This window comes from Rhamphochromis longiceps, linkage group LG7, assembly GCF_057381845.1.
Source record: "Rhamphochromis longiceps isolate RC_006_pf linkage group LG7, R_longiceps_female_GT1.1, whole genome shotgun sequence".
Taxonomy (NCBI): domain Eukaryota; kingdom Metazoa; phylum Chordata; class Actinopteri; order Cichliformes; family Cichlidae; genus Rhamphochromis; species Rhamphochromis longiceps.
The window spans coordinates 2,080,704-2,105,416 of NC_140563.1; the positions used below are offsets into that span (position 1 = coordinate 2,080,704).

At 41.9% G+C, this 24,713-nt stretch overlaps 1 protein-coding gene across 1 annotated transcript in view; it reads left to right on the forward strand.

Moving 5' to 3' along the window:
• Nucleotides 1-24,713, forward strand: part of cdh13 (cadherin 13, H-cadherin (heart)) — a 423,714-nt gene that overhangs the window by 106,504 nt on the left and 292,497 nt on the right. The window contains exon 2 of the mRNA XM_085411590.1: nt 16,349-16,469. Within this exon, the coding sequence (XP_085267716.1) occupies nt 16,349-16,469 (121 nt within the window). The remainder of the gene's footprint in view (nt 1-16,348; nt 16,470-24,713) is intronic.

Sequence of the window (24,713 nt, forward strand, 5' to 3'; positions counted from 1 at the left end):
CACAGAGACCTGGAAACGTGACGGACTGAGAACCAAGCGCACAAAGCAGAGACTGAATGAGGACATGAAAACGAAACCTTCACTAGAGACGCAGGAACACAGGAGAGGCACAGAGACGAACAGCGACTGGGAGACAAACACAGGCTGAGGGACCAAGATCACTGAGGGCTAAAGAAACACAAAAACATGAACAAACAATAATCAGAGAATATCCTTCCTGTGTGTATATTTCTGTATTTTTAAATATGCATGTTTACATTTTCCTTTTTTTTGGATTCAGTCCCTGTTGGGTCAAACGACACACAAAAAATACAGTTTTCACTCAAAATAATCCTTCAACTCTGCGTGAACCTGCTGGGTTGAAGTTTTTTTTAGAAAACTGTGCCTCTCCTTGAGTTTGGATTGACGCAGGTTACAGTAAATTGCACCGCTGACATGCTTTCCTAACACTTACATACAGAATCACACATATCTGCTGTGTGTGTCCTAATCAGTGTGAAGTGATTCTGTACCCACAATAGATTTTTTTACTGAAGCATCGCTAGTTTCTAAGAGCACATTCATTTGTGTTTATATGGAGCAACACCATTCTCAGCCTAGAATAAAGTGACACCTCCATGACGTGTAGTGTGATCCTATTGCACGAGTTGGTTGCTGTTCTAGCTCACTCCATGTAAGTCGGTCACTTTGCATCTGTTTGCCTCGTGTTTACAAAGCTGAAGCGAGTGGGACCTTCTGACACTACTTGACAAAGTATCCACAACATTTCAGCAATGCTGCTTTTTAGCTGCATGGAAGCATGCGTACATATTCGAGCTCTGCTGAGGGATAGAGGGAGCTCTGCCTGTCAGCGTTACGGAGACTGTCCCTATCTCTGTGTGACAGTAAGTGTGGCCCGAGTGACTTTTGGGCAAAACCACACAGAAACAAACGTAGAGAGAAGGAAGAAAGAGGACAAGAGTTAACAGCTGAGCATGAAACACAGAAAGAACAACAAGAGGGAGCAAATCATTAAGCACCGCTGAAATGCTAAACTATGTAATGTGTTTTTCCCACCGGTGCAAACTCTTCTCCCAAAAGTCAGTGTTGCTGCCATTGGTCGGGTCAGTTCTGGCCAAAAGAAGAGAGGATGCTACACAGCCGTAAACACGGCCCTGAATTCAAAATCATCGTAGTTTTCTTTGTTCTATTGGGAATAAAATATGGCTTCATAAGATTTGCAAATCGCGGATACAAGCGGCAGAAATGAGCTTCCTCCGAAGGGTGGCTGGCCTCTCCCTTAGAGATAGGGTGAGAAGTTCGGCCATCCGGGAGGGGCTCAGAGTAGAGCAGCTGCTGCTCCACATCGGAAGGAGCCAGCTGAGGTGGTTCGGGCATCTGACAAGGATGCCCCCTGGGCGCCTCCTGGGTGAGGTGTTCCAGGCATGTCCCACCGGGAGGAGGCCCCGGGGAAGACCCAGGACACGCTGGAGAGATTATATCTCTCAGCTGGCCTGGGAACGCCTTGGTGTTCCCCCGGATAAGCTGGAGGAGGTGGCTGGGGAGAGGGAGGTCTGGGCCTCTTTGCTTAGGCTGCTGCCCCCGCGACCTGGCCCCGGATAAAGCGGATGAAGATGGATGGAAGATTTGCAAATCTTGTACAATGGCTGCATCTGAGAGGATGCAGGCAGGTGATGTGCTGATGGTGAAATAGAATCAAAACAAGTTGTTTTTAGGTGCTGATTAAGCTCGGTGGGATGTTGAAGATAGTTGTGATCAGTAAGATGTCTGAATCACATACATGTGAGTTACGTAAAAGAATGGGGAAAACACGGATGATGCCCTGGCAGGGCCTCCTTGGATGAGGGTGTCTAGTGATAGTGGCCGAAACACCCGATGAATCCAAGGTCCACTACTGACGATGTGTCCCGAGTTTTAATATGATAACCTAGATCAGAAAGGGAAAAAATGGCAGATTAGCCTTGGTAAAAGACCGAAACACTCTGTGAAGTTGAGGCACACAACGATGTGTCCCTCTGGTAAAGTTTCCGGGCTGCCTTTCCTCATTACAGCCATCCTTCAAGATGGTCTCCATTTAAAGCAATGCAGTATCAGGGATTGCAACATCTAGTCCTTTTACCGAATCATGAATGTTCTGTAATCGAAGGATCAAACAGAGGAAGGTGAGAGGAGTAAACAGAAGTTTTATCAGGAAGCATTAAAGGCTGAGTTTCACCTGATCCATAATCAGAAGGTGCAGGTCAGGTCTGGGTGTAGGGAGGAGTGTTTCCTGGCAGGCTATCAGCAGCCCCCTGTGACTTTTAATGAATAGAGGCCAACTAGAGAGAAGGAAGTTAAACAGATAATGGAAAATAAACCACAAGTAGAGACAAACATAGGCCTTAGTCCTTTACCTTAAATAGCCGAGCAGGGTAACCGCTCAATAAAAGCTGTAGACACGGGCGGCGTGATAACAAAGGAGTTGAGAATCTGCATCCATGTACTTTTATATTCTTTATCTCTTCCTGTCCACCCCGGTGCGTCGCAGACGGACGCCTGCCTCTGATAGCTTTGTATCTAGCAGCGAGCTGCTGATTAGCAGCTTTCAAACTTGAATTGCATTGCAATTTGCAGCCTTTGAGAACAAATTGCGATAGCATCACCATTTTGAAATCGGCTCTTCCAGACAGGTCCCGAAGAGGTGTAACCTCCCTGTCGATGTGGCAGCATTTTTGGTTCAGCAGTGTTTCTGTTGCATTGGGTTTCCATCTGTCGCTGCCACGGGCGCCAGGGTTTTGGCCAAACTTTGCTTTGGTTGTTGTTTAGACACAATAAACACAAACAAAGACAGGAGACAGTAATATACTCTTAAAACCATCCGTTTCAAGTTTACCTACTGAGGCTATTACACAAAGCACCCTTTCAAGGTGAATGAACATGCCATCTAGGTAAAGCTGAAAGTGCTCAGATTGACATGCCAAATCCAAACAGGGAAAAAATAAAGTGCATTCAAATGAATTCTGCTGGATAGCAGCTGGTGCCTGCAGCTGACGCGCTTGTTGTTTTTCAGCTCCTCGCTTCACACCTCTCTCCCTGTTCCTGTGCGGTGAAGTGAGAGGTGTGTGAGGTGGAGGTATTGACAAGCTTGCCAACTAGAAAGGGGATTTGAGCAGACTGACAGTGAGGAAATGATACTGTCGGGGTTACACCAGCTCACTTACCACGCAACTCTACACCCCCCCGGGGATGTTGGATTTGCATCGCAATAGGGCACGTCTGCTTGAATGCAACGTACCACTGAAAGTTTCAAAGTCAAATTTCTTCCGTAGAGTGAGAGAAGTCCTCGTTACACACACTGGTAGCCAGCTGGCAGTGGTCGCAGCATCTTCAGTCTTAATGAGTCACCGGGCCGATTTACAGTCCCCCTTTGCTCTTTTGGAGGCAGGAGATTATGCTGTGCAGAGGAAGCACGCCTTCTGTGCGCTCCGTGGAGCTGTGAGCTGAGCTGAATAAAAACTAAACAACTTGTTTTACTCCCCGAGTCCTAGTTTGAATCCCTTTGGACACAAGCAGCAAATGTGTTCATTTATTTTAAACTCTGTGCTTCTTTGATAGCACAGTTACATATTACCAGCATATTCAGAGTGATGAAATAATTGATAGTAAATTCCTTAAATATTTAATTTCAATTGATTTATGTCAGTGCACGTGGCTGATAAAAGCATGTGAAAATGGTGTGCTCTTTTTCCATCCATCCATCCTCATCCGCTTTATCTGAGGCCGGGCCGCGGGGGCAGCAGCCTAAGCAAAGAGGCCCAGACCTCCCTCTCCCCAGCCACCTCCTCCAGCTTATCCGGGGGAACACCAAGGCGTTCCCAGGCCAGCCGAGAGATATAATCTCTCCAGCGTGTGCTGGGTCTGCCCCGGGGCCTCCTCCCGGTGGGACATGCCTGGAACACCTCACCCAGGAGGCGCCCAGGGGGCATCCTTGTCAGATGCCCGAACCACCTCAGCTGGCTCCTTTCGATGTGGAGCAGCAGCTGCTCTACTCTGAGCCCCTCCCGGATGGCCGAACTTCTCACCCTATCTCTAAGGGAGAGGCCAGCCACCCTTCGGAGGAAGCTCATTTCTGCCGCTTGTATCCGCGATCTCGTTCTTTCGGTCACTACCCACAGCTCGTGGCCATAGGTGAGGGTAGGGACGTAGATCGACCGGTAAATTGAGAGCTTCGCTTTTACACTCAGCTCCCTCTTCACCACGACGGACCGGTGCAGCGTCCGCATTACTGCAGCTGCAGCCCCAATCCGTCTGTCGATCTCCGGCTCCCTTCTTCCATCACTGAACATGACACCGAGATACTTGAACTCCTCCACTTGGGGCAGGAACTCATCCCCGACCCGGAGTGGGCACTCCACCCTTTTCCGGCTGAGAACCATGGCCTCAGATTTGGAGGTGCTGATCCTCATTCCCGCTGCTTCACACTCTGCTGCGAACCGTTCCAGTGCGAGCTGGAGGCTCTCACCCGATGAAGCCAACAGAACCACATCATCCGCGAAAAGCAGAGATGAGATTCTGAGGCCACCAAAGCGAAAGCCCTCCACCACTTGGCTGCTGTTTTCTGTTTACCAGTTGTGCCCATTCTGTAATAAATAATCTGATGATGTCTTTTGTTAATCCTTGCATGCTAACCAGAATCTGGTATCTCTTCATCACACAACAATTTGTTTCACTCGCTGGGCCCACGTCCTCATTTTAGTTTTGACAGAGTTTTAGTGGTAAAGGCTTGAACGTGAATTGAGATGCGGTTTGGGGAAGGCCTCAAAGGGGACTGGCGGCGGCTCGTGGGCCTGGCAGATCCCCGTGTACGAAATAGAAGTGAAGAAGTTAAAGAATTGAAATGGGGAGGCAGGGTGGGGCACGTAAATGAGAACAAACAGCTTGTAGAACTGGGGGAACATATATAGGAGCATGTTTGGAAGCGTGGTCCCGCTGCTGAAACTCAGATACTTTATCTCCAGTTATTGCGTCACAACGCATCTTTTGCAATTTTCTCGTTTTCATGTTCACACGTGCTTTTCGTTATGCAGTTATAATTATCATTCCTTATAAAATGAATGAATTTAGCAAACAACCAGTTTCTTCTGTCATTTCTGCTTCATTACTATTAACTTCTCTTGCCAAGTACTCACTTCTCATACCTCCACCTAAATGGCAGCTTCCAACTTCTCTGAGACACATGTGAGCTTTTATAGACCAACAGAAGATAACATGTGACACAGCTGTCCAGATGTTAGGGAATTCTTGCAATTTGGGTCGTTTTCGCTAAAACTACCTTTTGTAAAGGACAGCTGGGCACGTCTGTGTAACGGGAATATCATCAGACAGGAAGTGCCTGCTGAACTATTCCTAGTTGCTCATGAAGAAATTAAACCTGTTGCTCTGTGCAAGTAGATTAAATATGTACTAATTACAGCAAATTCCCATCAAAGTGTTTATCAACCAACTGTAAGGCACAATCAACTTTGAGAAATTAGCTTGTGAATTTAGCATTTAGACTTCCAGCAGTATTCTGTTATTGTGTACCATCCCTCTAGTGTGCCTCTACTGGCCTTTTTCTTTATAGTTATATTGTATTTCTGCCTTCTGCTTCTTTCTCCTTTATTACCCTCCTGATTTTGCATTCACACAGTGACAATAACCAGCCAACAGCAAAGATGCTTTTTCTGTTTTTCTCTCTTGTCCCTGCTTGCTTGGCTGCCCGCGGTCTATGGTGAGGCTGTGTGTTTACTGCTCCAGTGTTGTTTTACAGGCCCAGCAGGTGTGACCAGGGTTCGGCAGTGTGGGCCAAGAACCAGATGGTTTCATGACTCAGGTGCTCCATGCCTGGGTAACCTGCCAGCTGCAGGTGTCTACGGCCCATCCTGATTGATTCTCTCTCTCTCTCGCTTGGCTTTCTGGCTCATCTCGGGCTGTATGTGTAGCCAGTCTGGAATGGGTCAGCCAGACCTATAGTGAGGTGTGTGCACTGACATTTACCTTGATGGATTCAGACACATTGCAAGATTGAGGGGAAATGTGGAACGGGTAAGACACGAAGGTGGCTGGATGAAATGTCACGGTGCTAGCTGGGTGTAAACTGTCCAACATAATTGCAGGGAGGTGGTAAAATATGCCGAGCATTCTTTAACATGGGTACGGCTGTTTCAAATTCTGGATCAATATCAGATCTGTACACAAAAGCAAAGTTAACGTACCTCGATCTATTCAGCTTACAGAAAACAATGCCTTAAAGCAGGGGTGGGCAACTCGAGGGCAGGTTTTTGATGTGTCCTTGATCCATCACAGATGATTTAAATGGTTAAATCACCTCCTCAACATGTCCTAAAGTTCTCCAGAGGCCTGGTAATGAGCTAATCATTTGATTCAGGTGTGTTGACCCAGGGTGAGATCTAAAACCTGCAGGACACCGGCCCTTGAAGCCTGGGGTTCCCCACCCCTGACTTAAACAAAAGAAAAAAAGCACAGACAGTGAAATAAAGTCCAGTTTTTGGAAGATACCGTTTTTCAGTACTTGTATTGTATTTGTGGATCAACACAAAAAAAAAAACAGGTGAAATAATTCTCGATAATAAAGACATTAGAATGCATGAAGGACGCAGACTGACAGGAGTCTGTTCCCTTCGTTTTCCTTTGCCTCTCTCAATCTTCCTTCTTCCACTGTCTGATTGCATTTAGCCTCACATACACACAGTCCATGTGCACATACTCACACATCACTTCTAACAGCCATCACAGCCTTTCTCTCAACCTCTTCCTGCCCGCCACTCCTCAGCAAATATCTGGTATAGCGGCCTCCATCTCTATCTATCGATGCACTCTGAATTCTCGAGGCGCTATTGATTCCCAGCAGAGGTGACATTTACTGTGTGCTCTCCCAAGTCATTGCCTTAATCACCTGAATGGTCCTTCACACTTGAACTAAATCAGATGTCAAACTCTCAAGCGATGAGCTGACCCGCTGTTACTCCTCACGAATGAATATGAGTTGACTGACATCATAACCGCAACGACAAAAAACAGCAACCTGAGCCACTCGGCCCTCACACCCTTAGTCAGCCTCGTCTGTCATTTTAATCAATACTACTATCTGCTCATCTCTGTAAAGACAACTTTTACACTTTTTACTTTGTTTACTGCCTCATAAAATACTGACCTTGTGATGACCACGGTGTACTTTTCATTCCCCGTTCATTTTTGCACTTTTCACCTTAATGCTGTGAACAGATCTTATGATGCGACGGCCTGATCTAAATGCTAGAGGTAAAAAACACATGGATGCTTCGTTCATAATTGAGCATTCCTCGTCTGCTAATATCAACCTAAAGACATGCACGCCGAGTAGCTGTCAATAGATAACTGTATATATATTTCTCCACCAAGAAGCGAATGTATACTAGGGCTGCCACAAACGATTATTTTGGTAGTCCACTAGTCACCGATTATTTTTGCGATTAGTCGACTAATCAGATCATCATCCATTGGACGTGAAACGTACAGCTTATTGCACCAGCAGCATCTGCTCTTATATAACTATCATTAGCTTACAGCTTTAAGTGTTTAAGGTCTGTGCTAACTAAAACTAAAGACAAGATGACAGTTTATTAAATTTTAATGAAATCTGCAGATTGTTTCGGTGAAGTTTAATAAACTCCTTGTATAAAATAAAATACTACAAAAAGCCAAACAATAACATTTTAAGTTATCTAAGTGACTCATATATCATGTTTAACCTGAGTAGCGAAAGACGGGGGTGGGTTTGAAAACGGTTTGCTGGGAGTCCGGTGTTCTCACGGCGCTAGTGAGCCTAGCCCCCGGTTAGCTATCAAGCTAGTGGGTAACAGACGTCTCCGAAAACGGAGCGCTTTTGAAAATATGTGGTGTCTTGATAAACTGAGCCGATATTTGAGGTTTACACAGCTACATTCTTACCTGAAAATATGTTAAACGTTTATTTTGTGACCCAGAAAGAATAATAAGAGTAACATTAAAACTAACTAGCTGCCGCCATTGTTGGAAACTGAGCTGGGCCGCGCTATGAATTCTGGGACACAGCTTCTTCTTCTTCGGGGTTTAACGGCAGCTGGCATCCTTGTACATGCAGTGCTGCCATCTTCTGTTTCAGTCCGTTATTACACTCTTAAATCCTGCTACTTATTCCTGCGGCTTTTGGATCTTACAAAGCTTCAAACGACGCGTCGACTATTAAATCAGTCGTCGATGATTTTGATAGTCGACTAATCGTGGCAGCTCTTATGTGTACAAACCCATCCAGCCCCAATTTTTTTCTTCGCAATTTTATTATTTTGTCCTCATTTAAAATGTAATAAGGCTTTTATGAGCTCTACAAACATGACTTCCAACCACCAGAAAACATTTCTTTGAGACGTACGACAACTTTTTAAACATAATTATTTATTTATTAGGAAAAGGTTCGTCAAAAGTGGAGTTTAAAAAAAAGGAACAGAAAAAAATCTCTTTTGTGGATTTTCTGGTTTTACGACTGATTAATGTTGAGCTGCATAAAAGTCGTTTAATAACTGCATTGTTAGTATAAATACAGAGAATTTGTATTTGTTCAGATGCATAAACACGTCTAACAGACAGTATTCAAGTCTCACCAATAACAGAATCAACAACAAAAGTGAGCATAGTGTTGTTGCTGGTGATGATATTTTATTCTATTTTTTCCAACATTTGGTATTTCACCCATTTTGGATGAATGAAGGTATCTCCTTGAAAGTAGATTACATTGATCTTGGACACATTTATCAAAAGTTGTCCTGCAGGTTTTCAGTGATTGCTCAAACTTCTACTTTATATTACTCCAGATGTGTGCTGGTTTCAGATTAGGTTCCACGTTTTCTTTTCTTATCTTTTCTTTTCTCGTTGGAAAACATAATTGACTTGGTTAATTAAATGTCTATTAATACTTTTCATTCTTTTTCAGATATTAAACCAGTGATATGTTCATTAATAATGTAATTTGTTGATAATATAGTGTAGAGGCTCTATATATTATTTGCGTTTCACTTTTTATTTGCTTTTGAGTTTCACTAGTTGTTTGGTTAGGTTTAGAAATCCATAATGTTCTTGTGTCTTAGTATTATTTTAATCTTTTTTGCTATTAATATTAATAATAATTATGATATGTTATAATATTCCCGTGTCTATTGGTGGTGGTTCGCACCGTCCCCTCACCTCAGCTCTCGGTTTGCTGGAGCTTTTCTATGTGAAGTTTGGCATGTTCTCTGCATACCTCTGTGGCCTCTCTGGCTTCTTCCTTCACCTCACACACTTGCATGTTGTTGATCCTAAATTGCCCGTGAATGTGAGCATAAAAGGTCGCCTCTCTACGTTAACCCTCAAAACACTGGCGCCCGGTGCAGGGTGTACCCCGCGTCTGAGCTTGTGACAGCTTGGACAGGCTGCAGCTCAAATGCACGGATAGATGGGAATTAGTTTTTTCTTCTCCTTCTTTCTTTTTTAAATTATAAGACCAAAAGAAATAAGATGAAACAGTGAATAATTTAACATTTAGCAAAATGATAAAGGTCAGAGTTTTTTCTTTTGTTTTGTTTGAATGAGATCTGATCATCTTTCTTTTTTGGCTGAATCAGTATTGAAGAGTAAAGCACAGTCATAAGTGATACAGCAAGCTGAAAATAGAATTTTATTAGATCCCAATGATCCTGCTGTCTGACACTTACCATTTGCATGACTTGTTTACTCCACTCCTCTCTCTCATGTTGTCCACATATCCTGCTAAATGCTTTCTGATCTATTTATCTCCTTGGCTCTGTGTCCATCATCTCATTAAACTGTTACATAATACACAATTTTCAGTTGCTTGACCAAGATAATTGTTCCGGCCGAAGAGGTATTTTCATAGAGCCGAGGCTCTTTGTTCCCTAAGACCAGACCATAGCAACCCCTCTGTGTAGCACTCTGGCAAACACATACAGAGCCAGTTACTGCTGAACAGTGAGAGCCTGAAAGAAACATCAAAACGAAACGAGGGACCCGGCATAAAAACAAACAAACGAAAAATAATTACTTTCATTGAACCCAACAGATAAAAATACTGTGAAGTTGAGGAATCATTTAATAGTTTTTCTATATGTGCATTTATATTTTCATCATGTCTGTGTTGGCGCACACAGGCAGGAGCTTCACTAAACTTCATTGTCGAGAACATTTGAGCAAAGAATTAGGTCAGATATCCACGTCCCCCTAATTCTAACTAATTCAATTTTGCACTTGTATAACAAAACAATAACCAGAGGATTTTCATACCATTAAACCATTTTTTAAATCTACCAAGTTCAGTCTCTCATATATGTAAAATAAGAACCAACAAGCGAGCTTAAACACACATAAAAACAGCTCAGACAAACAATAAAAGGTGTATGTACACACACACAACATCTCACCGAAATCTTTTATCTCCACACAATCTCTGCATAACTTTGAAAGAGATTTTTAGCTGATACTCTCATCAAAAAGACTTATTAGGAAAAAGACTGACATTGACGATAATACCTCTCAGCTGGCTGATACGACCTTCACTGATCCAGTAGACCTAAATGGATTCCTGATGGAGGGTAGTGGCTGACAATAACACCTGCCTGTTTCTACCGCCACTCCCATTAACTCTGTGTTGCCTTAATACTGTGGTTCAGCACTGGAGCTGGATTGTAATATTTTCCCCTTAATGGACGTTGAAATGAGTGTTCATGATGTGCGTTGATGGAGGTGTGTGGTGTATATCCATGTTTTCCTGCCATGCCAACATGACTTGCAGCCTACTTAGTCAGCATGCTTGAGTTTAGGGACAAACGGTGTCAGGACAGAATAAATTAATATTTTGACAAGCAAGGAAAACAATTCAATTCAGTTTTATTTACAGTATATCACGTGTAAATCACAACAACAGTCACTTCAAGGCGCTTTATATTGTAAGGTAAAGACCCCACAATTATACAGCAAGCACTTTGGTGACAGTGGGGAGGAAAAACTCCCTTTTAACAGGAAGAAACCTCCAACAGAACCAGGCTCAGGGAGGGGCGGGGCCATCTGCTGTGACCGGTTAGGATGGGGAATAAAGACAGGACAAGGACAAAGACACGCTTTGGGCGCGCCTTCCCGGGGTGTGGTGATCAGAGAGGTGGGAAGTAACAAAGTACAAATACTACTTTACTGTACCAAGGTCGAATTTTCAGGTATCTGTACTATACTTTATTAGTAAAGTCAAGAGTATTTAATTTTCTACTTTTACTTCTACAGTTTACACAATTATCTGTACTTTCTACACTTTCCTTACATTTTCATAACAGTCTCGTTACTCTCGATTCACCTGTATCGTTTGTAGCATTTACAATTTCAAATGTAACATTTCTATTAATTCAAGAAACATCAGCAAACATACAAACTGTTCATGTGCAGTGTGTTGCAGTGTGTTGCTGGCTAAAGGTACAGCTGCTGTATTTGTAGGGAGAGAAAGGAATGTGGGATAAGTTCACTCAGAGATGGAGAAAGATAGGAACGGGGAAACAGGTTATACCTAAAGGTAAGGTCAGTCATACTTGATACACTGCAGATCTAAAAATGACTTTGTCAGGATAAACAGATTCGCCTGCAAAACTGTGTTTGACTGGTGCACAGCAGCTGTGGTGTTCATGGTCACTGTCAGGTTACCTTAAGTATAGGAGATAATCTGCATTGAGTTGATGATGCTTAGATTAATTTCCTGAATTCCACTCTTATACCAACTGTATACAGTGTAGTATAAAGACAACACAGAGTGGGCTGTCATTGTCATTGTAGGACATAGAAATCAGCCAGGACAGCTCATGAAACATCTGCTGACATCTTGTTGAATTCAGTTCTGTAAATCCACAAAGAGCAGCAGGTCAGCTGATCACAGCCTGCACTGGTGCTCACATTAGTGATTATCACAGGTTGTGATTCTGTTTCCAACACCAAGCCACTACAACTGATCTTAGGGTTCCCCAACCTGCTGAATCCCACTTCTTGGCTGTCCTCATTAGAGATGGGCAGTAACGCGTTACTGTAATCCGATTACTTTTTTCAAGTGATAATGGATTAGATTTATATAGCCTATTCATTCACTCTCACATTCACACACTGGTGGAGGCAGCTACAGTTGTAGCCACAGCTGCCCTGGGGCAGACTGACAGAGGCGAGGCTGCCATATCGCGCCATCGGCCCCTCTGGCCATCACCAGTAGGTGAAGTGTCTTGCCCAAGGACACAACGACCAGGACAGAGAGCCCGGGGATCGAACCGGCGACCTTCCGGTTACAGATGCGATTCCCACCCACTCGTGTGTGGGGCGAGCCATGGTCTCCCCACACACGAGTAAAGTAAGGGATTACTATCGCAAAAACGGTAATTAGATTACTGTTACTTTCCCGTAGGAACGCTGCGTTACTGCGTTACTAAAACCGTGATTCTTTTGCGAGAATGTCTCATGACAGTGACGTAAGCGAGTGCGACGTTCGTGGCAACAGCTGTGTGCAGATCAACAATGGATCATATATCAGTGCGGAGAGAGTATGAGCTTGCAGCGTTTAAAGCGTGGAAGTACTGACCTTACTTTGAGTTTGATTCCATAAAAAGAGACAAAAACATTAGTGTCCGCTGTGCGTGGGAAGAAAACTTCTTTTTACAGCGAAAAAACCCCTAAACTTCCAACAAGCACCGAGTAGCTACGACGTAATGGGAAACTCACAGAGAAACTCGCGGATTCTTCCACTGACCGCAGCACACCTGCACCAGGGTAAACCTCCGCCTGCTCCACTCCTGCTTTACAGGTGAAAATAGAGCAACAGGACCGCTGAGTCTTTGACTTTATTTATGTTCTGCTGTGTTTTACTTGCATCTATTTGAAAGACTGAGTGTAAACACAAAAAATATTTTATTTTATGTGCTGGAATGTGCAGAAAATAGGTTTAAATGTTAAACAAATTTCTTCCAGTCAGAGAATGTTGCATATAATTTAATTTTTGTTTGAAGCATAAAGTTAAAAGATTAAAACTAATAAAACAAGTTTTAAAAAGAGACTTTTCCATTTGATTACATTTTATATGATGGATTATGTAGAAAAAGTAGAATTGGGCTGAAAGATCTATCGCTTTATCACCTATTCAGGTTGTAAATTGTGTTTTTAAAAAGTAACTAATTACTTTTGAAAATAAGTAATCAATAAAGTAATGGGATTACTTTTTGGGGGAAGTAATAAGTAATTAGTTACTGATTATTTTTTTCAAGTAACTTGACCAACACTGGTCCTCATGTTTGTGTTTGGGTGTGAAGGCAAATTGTAGACAACTAAATACAGTTAAATTAAATTTCTTTCACTTGTGTCCTACATAACAGATTCAAACATTCATTAGAATTTCATTCAAATAACATTTGTATTCTCGTGTACTTATAATATTATATTATTATATTGATATAGCAAAAGGTTTAGTTGTCTTTGCATAGAAATATCTGGTAGAATTTCTCTTTGAGGTGTTACTTTTCCTTTCTTAGTCTGAGTACATTTCAGAGACTGTACTTTTTTCTTTTACTTCAGTAAAGAAGTAGATTCAGTACTTCAGGTGTTACTGGAGTATTTTGTTAAAAACCACAGATATCTGTACTTCTACTTAAGTAAAGAATACCGTTACTTTGGCCACCTTTGGTGTACGTAAGACCTCTATGGCCTTATGGTGGACAAAGCTTGTTTACCATGAGGCTGGATCTTGATACACGATTACAGCACAGCTTTGTGTCTTTTAAGTAAATAAAATAAATATTTGAGTATGAAATTTTGTTTGTATTTTAAAACAATGATGCAAAAAGATATAAAATAGAAGAAATAAGACAATAAAGCAACTAAAACAACAACTTTGGGTCAATGTTGTGTCTTTCGTTGAACATTACATACTACATAATGGTCCATTTTGCAGGTTAGACTGTGCCAATAATTTTGATAACATGTGTCATAAAGTCAGCAAACAATTATTTTCACTGGTGAAGTCGGGTTTCCTTAATCAAGATGCACAAATGAACCTGTAGATCTAAATCAGCAGATGTAGCTCACCTGTAAGTGTAAATGTGAATGTGCTGTATATGGTTATTTGTGAATGACTGGCTATTTCTATTTGTCAATCCTCTTGCTTAATAGGTGGCAGGTAAGTATAATGTTAGTATAATGACAGAGTCACAGAGATTAAACTTTGTGTTTGTGCAGGAAAAAAGTGTTAATTGACTCTGTAGCACAATAAAATTTCACATTAGAGGAAATAAAATATTGTGACTGCTGCATTTGCATAAAATCACCTCCCTTAATTTACGTTCAGTATGTAGACATATCCTGAGTTTTTCTATTAGTGGGTGACTGATCTCTTCATCTCTCGGCTGCTTCTTTACGCTGTCACACAAACTATTTCTGAAAATATAACACTACACAGTTTTGTAAACCTGTGAAATCATTTGAAGTGATATATTGATCAACCTTCAGTTTCAAAGTTGCTGTAACTGTAGTATATCTATGAAACTAATGCAGTTCTTCTTCTTTGGTAGTTTTAAAAAAATGTTATCAGAGATACAGTCCAGAAAGACAGAGCCGTGAAATTATTTATTTCTTATTCTCAGTAAAAACACGAGGCTTTTAAGAATAGTAGAGTCTGTGACGTTTATGGTAAATGTTGTATTGCACTTTATGTTTATGAACTCGTTGTCATCCTTAAAGATGCAGGGCACCAGGAAACCATTGGAAAATCATTATAATCACTCTATGAAATCAGAAATTGTTCCCCACAATATTTTCTTAGCATTAGCTTCAACTGGTTCACACATATTAATCACCTTGGATGGTTGCTGGCTTATAACTCTCTTGTACACATTCAAGTGGTTATCCAAAGCTGTGAGTCTTTGCTTGGTATCTGTGTGGACAGCTTGTGGTACTTCCACCATTCTGCAGCTCTGATAGATGACTAGCTTCCCTCTGTGCTGCCTTCATCTTGGCCCCTGATCCTAACATTGTTCCTCGCATCCATTCAATGCATCCAACGCACCTTTTGTTCATCCCCCAGTATGCGGGGATGATGACACCCTGGCTCCACCGTGCTAAAGTATTTGTTGTACCTCATCAGTCTCTAGTAAACTGCCTACAGGGCGAGTGGGATTTTTTTTAATGATACAAAATTTACCTGATATCTTACAAAATGTTTCTAACCTTATTTCTGACAGTGTTGGTGCCACCTTGGATCTTCCACAAAATACTCCATCATGACTTGTTCAAAACAAATAATTCACGCTTATAAAGCTATTTGTTATATATCATAATGACAACACATATTTTTAATGCTGGACATAAAAACTAAAGGTAACAAGAACAATAACCTGAAAGAAAAGGTGTCCTATCATTATCTCTTTAACAGCATATCCTCAATCAATGTGAAGTATTAGTTTTGCTGTGATATGCTCCAGCCTAGAGGATGTTTGGTTTGAACATCCCTTCAGTCATTTTACAGCCTGTTTCCATGGGAACATCCACCCTTTAAACCCCTTTGAAAAACAGGGGCCGAAGTATTTTTTCCACTTTAAATATTTCTTTAACCTGAATGAGGTTTTTTTGCTCTTTTTGAGAAAGACAGTTTATCAGTAAAAAGTCAAGGAGGGTAGTTTTAAATTTAAATTGTAAAGCAGCACATTGAGAAAAAGACAAAAATCTATGAACACTAAAAATAAAAAAGAAATAAAACCATACTCATGTCTTTACTAACTCCAGTAACACCGATGAGCCTCAGAGGAGAAAACATCGAATCACACGAAGACTGTCGTTGTTATTTGCTTTAAACTGTAATGTAAAAGTGCATCACTCTAACACTCTCACCATTATAAGCTGTGCCTGTGTAAATATGCCGTTTCTGAGTAGTACTACTCAGAAAAGGTTTGTTGTAAAAACTAGAAAGGATGTTAGGAAATATGAACGATATGTACGAGGTCTGTGGTCCAAGGACACGTTAGCTGCTAGCATCACACAGCTCGACTCCCGGTGCCTTATGTTTGGGTCAGAGGTGAAACTGTGGGGGGGGAAATGCCAGGAGAATTCCTACAGTGTTAGAATTGCTGCTTTTTCTTTGCCATGGATTATTTATGTATCTGCTTTATGCTTTTGCTGTTTATTTTGGGGAATTGCATCTTTAAAAATGTGTTTCTGTTATTCCAGCTTTGGTCCTCTGGTCTGAACCATGTGCTTATCTGTAATATTCTGACTGTTGGTGTTTTCTGTGTTGCAGGTTGCCCATGTGGGTGGCCAAGGGGATGGTGGCCACGAGGGCTGTGTGCCTGGCTTCCAGGTCAAAAAGTACCAGGTGATGTACAGAGGTCCTTTCCAAAAAGGACAACGCCTTCTTCAAGGTCAGTAAATTGGTTAAAATCTCTATATCCACACCACAATTCAACATCCAGTTGTACCGACACAAATATCCTTTCCTTCATCTGTCTGGGTTTTGAGGATTTGAACAGCAGCATATCACGGGGCTCTAGGCAGCAGGTTCCTACCAGGTCAAGGTGGAATTATGTGTGTGTGCATGTTCATTAAAATTCCTTTGATTATAAACATGGGGTAAAACGGGTTGCTTCTTTGCACCACAGTGATAACAACATCATTTTTGTCTGCAAATGAATTATTCTCCTTTTTTGAATGATATTTACAAAAGTATTTTCCCTCTTTGTTCCTCCCCCGAAGACAGCTTTGAGCTGCTTAGTTAACTGTGTGTGCTGTGTGCTCATATGCAAGCGTGTTTGCTGGAGCTTTTGAGTCCCAGTTCAACGGTTACATGCTCGAGTTGACTTAGCTTTCTGCAAAGCTCCGGTCCCTAACACACTCTGACTTGCATTTTCCTCTGTATGCAGAAAATTGTGTTTGATCTCAGCAGGTTTAAAATCAAAACCTTTAAGATTTAAGAGTTCGAAGAGTTCACAGCTGACGAGTCCATGTCACGGAGGCTTAGTTCTGTCTCTGAGCCACTTGTGAGTCAGTCTTGTCGCTCCTAAGTTAATGCAGTGACCAGTTAGTTTCCCCACAGCCTCCTGCACACGTCCAATCTCAACTCCATATTGCAACCACAACTTATCGGTCCATTTTGCTCCTTTGGGGCACTCTGGCAATGCCCATCTACACAACTTCACTTGGTCTCTACAGAGATCAGCAATAATGTCAGCTGGCTAGCAGTCTGCTCCTTTGGGCTTGTGAGTTATGGCGTCTTTCCACAGAAATCGACAAGGTGAAGTCAGCTAGCGGTAGTTTTATTGCAAAGCTGAGTTTCTACCAATTTATTTGCTTAATAATTCATTTTTCCTCTCATTTGTTATTTTATTTATACAACATGATGAAATACAAATGAAATATGTAAATTGAAATGGGAATAATTTATGGCGTCTTATTCACTCTGTCATTTATTGTGGAACTTGTTTTCATTCCCCTCTCATTATTCAACCTCTTCTTTATTTATTTAATCATCCCCACGATTCTTCTCCGCACTGAGAAGCTACACCAGCAGAATGTAATCACCTGCCTGTCTGACATGCGCATATTGTGTTGCATCCATATACACAGCAGTAACAGGCTTCTTTTGAGCTCACAGTGCTTTTAGTGCTTGTCGAGTTTCTTTGTGTGGCATTCACCTGATGGACAGCTTTTCCAATTGAAAATACATACTTTCCTGCCTATACAGCAAAATATGACAAATCTAAGAATTTCTCCTTCAATCTTCTTTCTTCTTTTTCAGCTTTATTGCATTTGATTTGGTCAGCCAGCGAGGCACTTTGTCATCTGGAGGTTCAGCGGTGCGTGTAGTAGGAGACAGAACGCAGTTCTGCTTTAGTGCTCTGCTCTGGGACAACACATTGGTTCCATTACCTTGAATATGCTCCTGTCAGCAGAAACACCTCTCACCATTGGGGGGTGGGGGGTCCCACTGCTCACAGAAGTATAGGCATGCTACTGGCCACACACGTACATGCATATAAAAGTGTGGGTTCAGGCTTGTTGTGCATTTGTTACAAAGAAAACCTGAGATGCATGCTGTGATTGCCTGTTTGCTCATAGCCGTTCAACAGAAATCTTCTACTCTAAATACTTGTTTGATCATTTCAAATGTTTCTTAAAGATTTAATCGCTTTTACAAACGCTGCACTTCAATAGCTGCTAAAACTGAATAGCTGCGAAAAGACCAGACGAATATGTGAAATATAGAAACCTAGAAAAAGAAACAGATAGGGGAGGTGACTTCAGCATTCTTTGTTCAACAAAACGCGTGTAATTAGTATTGACTGTGTCGTTACGTTAGTGAAAGCTGTGTAACACGTCGCTGAATTGACCAGATGCAAGAATGTTAGATTCATGATGAAAATCAAAGCAGAATAACAGCATGTCGACAATGCGGGTGCATACTTTGCAGCGTGTTTGTGTGATTTCAGAGTAAAATGGAAAACCGTTTGTTAGCATGAAATAAACTCAGTGCTTTACGAGTACATCTCTGAGAGGATCGATGCTATTTTACCTCACTACGATCCATTTTTGTTAAATTTGAACAAACCGTCTGCTGAGTGTGAGCAGGATGTATAAAGAGTGCCAGAGGCTGCAGCCAGGCTCAGTGACACATGCAGATTTATGTAAATGCTGCTCAGCCCAGTGCCACCTGCTGCAGACCTCCCTGTGTAGTTACTAGTGGAGGGGCAGTCTGTTAGTGAGAGATACCTGTTGGCGCAGACCTGGGTTCAAGGACATCCATCTCGGCTAATGGGCATTTCTGAGAAACAAATGCATACAGAAATACAGTAACGGCGACTCTTTCTCTATCTTTCCAGCTCTCGGTGGCTTTGCTGGTGCTTTGTTTATTACGCCATCACCGCTGCCTCGTAATTCCGCTCTACCTCTAGCTTTTACTCCAAGCCTAGTTTTATTGCACCTTTTGTTTTTGCTCCTACTCAGCTGGTTATTAAATTTAATATATGTGAAAAAAATGTAGGCACATGGAAATGTGAAAATTATGACTGGAAAAAAACCTGCTTATGACATTATAAATATTACAATTTTAACATAGTAAAGAGCTTTTAAATTGTTACACTGCATGTGTAGGAAATGCAACCTTGAGGAGAAGCAGTGTGCTCCGTCCTTTCCCTTCAGCTACATGTGATGCAGACACAAACTCATTGTCTGTGTCACGTTTTGTGTAGTGAAACTGTAAAAGCTTCAGCAGCAAACTTCACATCCCCGAATGCAGCAACTATGATCTGAAGGAGAAAAATAATCTGCTTTTCTAGACTGAATTAACCTTGTGCAGCCTACAGCTCATTTTAAAAACCGTTCTGAACATCGACGTACCCTGAATGTTCTGAACAAAGAAGAAATTCATTTAAAAATATAAAAGCTTTAATAGAAAAGCCTGAAAACTGCATTTAACAAGGAGCTGAGTTTATTAACGTAAAAGATGTTCGAGTCAGTGAGAAAGTCCTGCTATCTATCAAACAGCTGTTTCCACTGAAATTGATCCATCACTTTAAATTTCATCTCTTTAATTTTGTGTAGTTTTACTGCAGCCACCACAACATCCATGAAACGGGCACTTTCACACCTTTCACTAAAGGTCGTTCACTCTGGCCTGGATCAGTTGATGAGTTTGTGAATGTTTCCCATCAGTTTGGTTTTTCACACAGAGAAAAATCCAAAATGCATCACTACAAACCATCATTTAAGGAGCTCAGGAAGAAAAGTGTCTGGACCTCTTTAAGATGCTTGAAAACCTCTCATTCAAGAAGCTTCTTCAGTTCTAAGGTCAAACGGAGGGTCCCAGATTTAAGCAGTATGGGAGTGTCCCCCAAGAGGGACAAGGACCCCCACTGATCTTAAACTGAAGAAGCTTCTCGGATGAGAGGTGAAACGACTTCAAGCAACTTAAAGAAGTCCAGATGCTTTTCTTTCCAAGCTCCTTAGACTACGATGACCTGGATAACGGAGAACCTTCACAGGCATACAAACCACGTCAGGTTATGGAGCCCCTTTATTGGCCAGATGGAGCAACAAGCGTAAATACAGGAAGAAGGTGCCGTGCTCGGCACTACTGGAGAACACAGATCATTTACATTCATTTCACAGCTAATTGGTAACTCGTACAGACCTTTGCACATCTGTAGCACCTGCCACATTAAGAATACAAACCATACGCAGCTTAGGAAGTAATCATGTTCACACCACAAACAAATATCCTTTAGAGTTTTTCTGGAAACGCACCAGGAACGCCTCCTCAAAGGGTCTCAGTGCAGTCATTTTGGTCTGGACCCTCATCTGCGCACAAACGAACTGCACCAAAGGGGAAAGAGTTCAATATGAATGGACTAAACACCACAGGTGTGAAAACACCCCAAATCTAATTACACTGCAACTGAAAACTGAACATAACATATAAGGAACAAAAAGCATTTCACACTTCCAGCAAGAAAATATTATGTAGATGAACAGAATACAAGCTGTTTGCTGAATAGCCCACGGCCTTGGATTGAAGGAGGAATTTGAAAGTGGATGTCACCCTTATTTGTTTTACAGCAAGAACTGGCAGATTTTGTTTGAGTGTTTCAAATAGCAGTGTTTGTCAGAGGGCTGAGATGCATTAGTTCTGTGGTGAAAGAAAGATTAGACGTCCTCTTCTGAAAAGTTTCAGTTTGTTCTCTCAGTGGTTTATGAGACGGCGCTGACAAACAGAAACTGTGCTATGTCTCGCCTTATTTTGCACACGTTTGTTTCGTCACTGCCCTACAGTGTTGGTCAAGTTACTTAAAAAAAGTAATCAGTAACTAATTACTGATTACTTCCCCCAAAAAGTAATCCCGTTACTTTACTGATTACTTATTTTCAAAAGTAATTAATTACTTAGTTACTTAGTTACTTTTTAAAAACACGATTTACAACCTGAAGAGGTGATAAAGTGATAGATCTTTCAGCCCAATTCTACTTTTTCTGCATAATCCATCATACAAAATGTAATCAGATGGAAAAGTCTCTTTTTTTAACTTGTTTTATTAGTTGTAATCTTTTAACTTTATGCATCAAGCAAACATTTAATTATCTGCAACATTCTCTGACTGGAAGAAATTAGTTTAACATTTAAACCTATTTTCTGCACATTCCAGCACATAAAATAAAATATTTTTGTGTTTACACTCAGTCTTTCAAATCGATGCAAGTAAAACACAGCAGAAAATAAATAAAGTCAAAGACTCAGCGGTCCTGTTGCTCTATTTTCACCTGTAAAGCAGGAGTGGGGTAGGCGGAGGTTTACCCTGGTGCAGGTGTGCCGCGGTCAGTGGAAGAATCCGCGAGTTTCTCTGTGAGGTTCCCATTACGTCGTAGCTACTCGGTGCTTGTTCGGAAGTTTAGGGGTTTTTTTGCTGTAAAAAGAAGTTTTCTTCCCACGCACAGCGGACACTAATGTTTTTGTCACTTTTTATGGAATCAAACTCAAAGTAAGGTCAGTACTTCCACGCTTTAAACGCTGCACGCTCATACTCTCTCTGCACTCGATATATGATCCACTGTTGATCTGCACACAGCTGTTGTCACGAACGTCGCACTCGCTTACGTCACTGTCGTGAGACATTCTCGCAAAAAAATCAGTTTTAGTAACGCAGCGTTCCTACAGGAAAGTAACAGTAATCTAATTACCGTTTTTGCAATAGTAATCCCTTACTTTACTCGTTACCTGAAAAAACAAGTAACGCGTTACTGCCCATCTCTGCTGCCCTACGAGGCGGCGCTAAAGTCCGTGTAGTTTGCTGTCACCACCTTGCAGGCAGAGCATCACTGAGCCCGTTACTGTGTAAAAATAAAGGACTTCATGAGCAGTTATAGCCATGAGGCATCATAGGAAGACGTGACATACTGATAACGTGCAAACTTTAGGAGGAAATATGGTCTGGGTTTTATGGGGTACCCAGAGTTGAGTGCACGCCATGTGGACGGCTGATAAAATATGGAGAAAAATGTAGAAAGCCACCTTATCTGTTTCCTGCAGAGCAAACCATAGCTCTGTAAAGGCTTTCCACAATCCCACCCCCAATCCCATGTGATTCCTAAAAACATGGCAGCTTTTTGCATAGCATTACTCATGCTCCTTAACTAAGCATTTCTGAAGAAATTACCTCAGGGAGGGTGGTCTTCTTCAGGCTTGGCATTGCTCGCCATAAGCCTTCCACTTCATGTTCAGATACAGTCTTTGGAGCTCTCCTGGCTGGCACAGGCCTCGAGGCACATTAACTGCATTGAGCTCTGAAGATTTCTTCACCGGCACAATTCGTGTCTCTTGCCTGTATTCCCTTCGACTTTATCAATGAGGCAATTTAAAAGTACTTGAATTCTTATATAGCCTAGCAGTTTTAGATAAACTGGACAAATGGAACAGCTCGCTCATCTGTTTTGTGTTTGCTTCACTTCTGCTCGGCTCTGCTGTCCAAGTTCAGATGATAAAGTTTGCCGTCCTTCTTTCTCAGGGCTCGAGATGTTGTCTGTGGAATTTGTTTCGCTGCAAACCACAGACACAAGAACACAAAGACATTTATCTGTGATCAAGTAGTCCATCATGTTGCACATGAAAGATGAACTTTATCATTCATTTTCTGGTTTATTTAGTTCATATTTTTACTTCCGCAGCCACGGTTAAAAATATTGCTTTTCCACTGCTTGCAAATATTCACAATGTGACCGAGTAGCTCGTTATTTACCACTGTTACTTTAGACAAAAAGCCATCAAGCTGTCTCCAGTGAAAGAGGAATAACAGAAATGCAATGAGTGTATTTATAGTGAAAGCATATTTTAATCCTGAGCTTATTTGTATTCCACAGCAAAATGGCGCTGGGCTCATAGCCAAATGTTTTTCTCTTGGTGTGTGCATGAAGTAAAGCAAATACCTTATTAAGAAGATGCCCTGTAAGGAGTCGGTGCGCGGCTATAAGCAGCCTACCTTTTCTTTGGAATAAAACAGCTGTGCCCCTCACGTTCTTGTGCTACTTACTAATTTTGGCAGCCCTGCTCTGCACCACTCTCAAACCACTGTCACCCTGACCGATGTTACCCCAGTCACCCACCCGCTGTGCACCCACTCTGTCAACCAGAGACTGGGAATGCAGGGATTGATGTTTCTACTTACTATGTGCTGCATGGCAAGGTGCATATCCGGATCATGCCACTCTCTTGCCTGTAATGGCGCAGCATTAATCACTCACTGTATCCAGAGTTACCAGGACCTGCAGCTTCTTTTCCGGTGTATTTTTAATTTGACCATAAATCAAGGTGTGCTTTTGACAAATGACTGTAATTACAGGAAAGGCCATTACTGGCATGTGTATGCACGTCTGCGTGTGTGGAGTGAGTGTGTGGGTGGATGTTTCACAAACATGTTTGTGCATTTGAGGATCGTATGTACAACATGTGAACTGTGGGTTTAACAGCTGACATTGTTCATGAAAAACAGACTGACCTGGCTCACAGTTCTTCCTTATATGGGTCAACTTGTGACTGGAGGCTTCTTTTAGCTTAGGAGCTGGCGGTGAATGTATTTGCAGGAACAGGCGAGTGAATGCTGGAGGTTTTAGAGAAGCGATAGATCAAAAGGTGAAGCTCAAGTTACAGCAGCTTTTTTTATGGCACATCACAAATCATCAAGGAAAATGTCTTCTTGACATTTTCAGACTCCATTTGTAGGCAGGAAGGTACAAGGTGATATCTGTAGCAGTATTACTTAATATAATAATGTGGTTATTATAATAATATAATATCATGTAAAAGGGTCCATCCATAGACTATAAACTGTATGGATGTATCCACCATGGGGTCGCCTGATGGTTTGGGAACTGTTGTTTTGATGCCTTTAGCTGGAATGATTGTTGTGGACATTTAGCGTGTCCTGGGTCGGCCCCGGGGCCTCCTCCGGTCGGACATGCCTGGAACACCTCACCCAGAAGTCCCCCTTCAGAAGAAGCTCATTTCCACTGCTTGTATCCGCGATCTTGTTCTTTCAGTCACTACACACAGCTCGTGACCATAGGTGAGGGTAGGGATGTAGATCGACCGGTAAATTGAGAGCTTCGCGTTAACACTCAGCTCTCTCTAGGCCTCTCTGCAAATTGCTACCTTATTGTGGTGGAGGGGTTAGTGTGTCCCAGGGATCCCAGGTGCTATGTTGTCCAGGGGCTTTTGCCCCCTGGTAGGCCATGGCAAATTGGTCCTGGGTGAAGAACCAGATAAAGAGCAATTCAGAAGATCCCTATGAGGAAAACATCAAAGGAATAGTTCACCCTGCCCGGGATAGGGCTACAAGCCGGGGAGCTTGCCCAAGGGCGAGCGTCTGGTGGCCAGGCCTTAGTCCATCGGGCACAGCCTGAAAAAGGGAAATGGGTTTTAGCATAGCAGGTTGTCATTGAGACTAGATATATTAGTAAAACTATTTTACTAAAATGTAATCAATGTTGTTCACTTTCACTAAGAATGTTATATGATGACATTAGTGACTGATTATATGCACAGTGCTGTTGTCCTGATTTGGATGAGAGATGAGATGAGAGGTGAAACGTCTTCAAGCAACTTAAAGAAGTCCAGACGCTTTTCT